The following is a 4,038-nucleotide window of genomic DNA, read 5'->3' as shown; positions in this document are numbered from 1 at the left end:
TCTGACGCAAACTCCTCATCACAGGCGTCTCTCGTCTCACAGGACCGTTTGTCCGAGTTTGACAGCGCCGATCAGCCAATCAGTGCTCGCCTCGGGCGTCACGAAGAGGGCGGGACTCCCGCCGCGGACCAATCGCAGGCGCTTGCATTGTTTTGACCTCTGGAACCGCATCACCGCCTACCTCGTGCCCATGGCGGAGGAAAGCTATAAATACGAGCAACGCCGTATCAGAAGAGGACGAAGTTGCGAAACTCCCGAGAAAGGAGGGAGCTACTCTGCAAGCCTGCTGAAAGAGGAGAGCTAAAAAACAAAAAACCGAAAAATAACCTTTAAAAAAACCGTAAACGCCAATCCTCCAAAAATCTACGTGTACTGGAAGACTTTTTTGTAACGCTGATAATTTATTATATGTGAAGAAAGTATTTATACTTTTTTTTTCCTATTTGCACTAACTAACGGTACTTCAGAACTACTGAGAATCTTTATTTTTTACAAAAAAGTAAGTACTCCAGCTCTCTTGTTTCTGCTAATGTGTGTGTGTCGCTGTCTTTATTATTGCTCTTAGTTGTACTGTAGCTCTATTCATACTTAACTATAAGCTGATCTGCTGCGTCAGTTCACGAAGTTAGGGAGGGGTGTATATAGGCTGTGTGTGCTCTTTTTTTCTCTATTCTTATGTAAGCACATAGCGATACCTCCACAGACTCGAAATGAGTCCGATGTGGTGTTGAATTTTCACTGCAGCCCGTTATTATTTTTTTTATTGTATCGCCTTTTTCTAGTGTCAGTACAGTCTGTTCCTGTGCGCTGCAGTTTCTGCAATATTATGCCTTTCTTACTGTAACACCAGCCAAGACCTGTAGCTACAACTGCGACCAATCTTTATTAGTGAGGTGTAGACACTGCAGATTTTTGGGGTTTTATTTTCCAGTGTGGGCTAGCTTCCCCCTCTGAGAAATAAAATAATCCACTCTGGGGCATTTCAGCAGCCTCTACAGGCTGACTCCCTATAGACCCTCTCTGTCTAGCTCTTCTCGGTAGAAGAGGGCTATTTCTGTGCTGCCTGCATCCAGCCTTCGTTTCAGTAAATGTTTAATGGCTAAATCCTTTCGCAAAAATCGCAAAACATGGGCGCAGACAGGTTGTTCGGCGACACTGCTTCGACTAATCTGTGCCGTATGCATACCATACCAACCCAGTAGCACGGTTATAAGCCTGAAATCCAACCGGATCGTTTCTTTGCCAACTTATCCACCATTAGGTATTATCTACAAAGCAGTCACTAAGTCAAGCTTACCCTTTTTAGATAATGAAATGCGGTAACCCCGCAGTAGTTTTCCTGTCTCCTGCTGTAAGGAGGATATCTAGAAGCCTATTATGTAATAGGATTCTCAGTCCTAGTGTGAGGTTAATGTGCACGATGCCTACTTCTTGACATTTAGATGCAGGGTTGACAACAGTATAGCCCAGCTGTAGTGCCTCTTCTGTTTATTTATGTCAATATATTCATATTATTAGAATATATTCTGTATATTCCTCTTTTCTGGTTTATTTTACCTTTAAGATCCTGCTTTGGTTGGCCATTTTATGGCTTACAGCCTACATATTTATGAGCTCAAATGGTCACAGTACAACATACCTGCTTTAAAAACAAATGCTTAATAATTAAAGCACCCTCCTCCCTTCGTTTTAGCTGTGTAGCCATACTGCATGATCATTCCAAATATATTTTCATGTACTTATACATGTGTTTTGTCCCTCCCCCACTTTTAATTCTTGCAGGAAAAAAATATCACACCCTGTGGAAGGACACCACTTACACAAAACCAGCACTTCTGATTTTGATTTTTTTTTCCCCAACCTGTTTCATCCAAGTTCTGGTTACTTTTGCCATCCCGACTGGAGAGAGCAGCTGTGCTGCCAAACACGGATAAACAAAGCAGACCCAGTGGATACGTTCAAGGTCAGACACAAATAATCTTGTTGCATCGGGTAAACTTCAGCAGTTAGCTATGCAGCTTGAAATCCAAGTAGCCCTCAACTTCATCATCTCATACCTGTATAACAAGCTGCCCAGGCGGCGAGTCAACATTTTTGGCGAGGAGCTGGAGCGGCAGCTGAAGCAGAAATATGAAGGACACTGGTACCCGGACAAGCCATACAAAGGTTCAGGATTCAGATGCATCCACGTTGGGGAGAAGGTTGACCCCGTGGTGGAGAAGGCAGCCAAAGAGAGTGGGCTGGACATTGAAGATGTCCGCAACAACCTTCCCCAGGACCTCAGTGTGTGGATTGACCCCTATGAGGTGTCCTACCAGATTGGGGAGAAGGGGCCCGTCAAAGTGTTGTACGTCGACGACAGCAACGAAAGTGGAAGTAGCAATGTGGGACTTGATTTGGACAAAGAGATCAAGAACAGTTTCAATCCAGACGCGCAGGTCTTCATGCCCATCAATGAGCCTGTGAATGGTGCCTCCCCGGGTTCCAGCTCGCCCTCCCCACCCTTTGGCCACTCGGCAGCAGTAAGCCCCACCTTTATGCCCCGCTCCACGCAGCCTTTAACCTTCACAACAGCCACCTTTGCTGCCACCAAGTTTGGCTCCACTAAGATGAAGAGCAGTGGACGCAACAATGGCGGCAGTGGTGCTGGGAACAAGGTGGCACGTACCTCTCCCACCAACCTGGGCCTGAATGTGAACAGTCTTCTGAAACAGAAAGCCATCTCCACCTCCATGCACTCTCTGTACGGGTTAGGCCTCGGCGCGCCGCAGCAGCAGCACCAGAAGCCCTCGGCACTCTCCCCCAATGCCAAGGAATTTGTGTTCCCCAGCCTGCAGGGCCAGGGCAGCCAGAGTGCTCTTTTCCCCAGCGACAGCTCGCTCAGCCTCAGCCCGCTGCAGTACAGCAATGCCTTTGATATGTTTGCGGCCTACGGTGGCCTTAATGACAAGTCGCTTATGGATGGCTTGAATTTCAGCTTGAGCAACATGCAGTATTCTAACCAGCAATTCCAGCCAGTTATGGCCAACTAGTACACGTGAAGGTACTACTTAAGCTACTACTTCATACAGAAACGACCAGAGATAATGTGATGGGGGGAAACAAACACAAATGCACATTTCAAAACAGAAATAAAAAAAAAAAAATTAAAAAAAAGTAAACAAGAACAGAATGTCAAGTATAAAAGGAAAAAGTGACTTGTCACCTGTAAGATCTTTGTTACGAGTCTAAGAGCATGAGCCCGAGGGTGAATTATTTTGCCCCCTTGAGTTATACCTTTTTCTTTTCCTTAATGAAGCTTGTAGTACAAAATGTCCAAGCTTGGTTACCTAAACTTCAACATGCATCATTGTTATTTCTTTTGCCAACCAAGCACAAAATATTTTTTTTATGTGACTGTTTAAAAAAAAAATATATATATATATACATATATATATGAAAAGACAAAAAAGAGAAAAAAAACAACACAAGTCATGGCCTCTTTTCAGTATTTAAACATAACTGGACATCGCCAATTATTTTTTGTTTTGTTTTTTTCAAGAGATTGGCATAAATAAGTGGGATTTCCTGGTCTTTTTCTAATTGTATAATTTAATTTAGTACAGAGTTTGTAAAATATCAGAGTATCTATTGTTTCTACGACATGGTATTGCATTTATATCTTTTTACTACTCCAGTGATCTGTGATGGCTGCAGCAACTTTGTTTTCTTTTTTATTGAAATAAAAAATGAATTTATCATTTAAAAAAAAAAAATGTAAAAAAATTGACTATCCTAAAGATTGTGTACAGAATATTCCGTAGTGGTGGGATATAAGAATATTTGCTTTCTTTCTTTCTTTCTTTCTTTCTTTCTTTCTTTCTTTCTTTTTTCAAAAAAAAATACATGAGAGTTGTATTTTCTGTTAAGAGTTTAAAAGATTTTTGCTATATCATGGACAAAATGTAATCGTATATTAATTTTGTACCTACATTGTGCAATACTTGATAAAAACAAACGGTATAACAAAGTATTCAGAGTCAGTGTCTTACATGTTAA

The 4,038-nt window shown here is 42.1% G+C and overlaps 1 protein-coding gene across 1 annotated transcript; it reads left to right on the top strand.

Annotated features, from left to right (window-relative positions):
* The first annotated feature begins 224 nt into the window (after positions 1–224).
* LOC101476055 (protein Tob1) lies at positions 225–3,864 on the top strand. The gene is made up of 2 exons (XM_004558464.6): positions 225–499; positions 1,783–3,864. The coding sequence occupies exon 2, from the start codon at positions 2,013–2,015 to the stop codon at positions 3,030–3,032; it is 1,020 nt and encodes a 339-aa protein (XP_004558521.1). The 5' UTR covers positions 225–499; positions 1,783–2,012; the 3' UTR covers positions 3,033–3,864.
* The last annotated feature ends 174 nt before the right edge of the window (positions 3,865–4,038 follow it).

The sequence above is a fragment of the Maylandia zebra genome, linkage group LG4 (genome assembly GCF_041146795.1).
Source record: "Maylandia zebra isolate NMK-2024a linkage group LG4, Mzebra_GT3a, whole genome shotgun sequence".
In the NCBI taxonomy this organism is placed as follows: domain Eukaryota; kingdom Metazoa; phylum Chordata; class Actinopteri; order Cichliformes; family Cichlidae; genus Maylandia; species Maylandia zebra.
Note: the sequence above shows the minus strand (reverse complement) of the source record. Positions and strands in the feature narration are given on the sequence as shown.

Bases quoted from the DNA above. Each gene is read 5' to 3' on its own strand.
- LOC101476055 (XM_004558464.6), top strand. From the start codon at position 2,013: ATGCAGCTTGAAATCCAAGTAGCCCTCAACTTCATCATCTCATACCTG.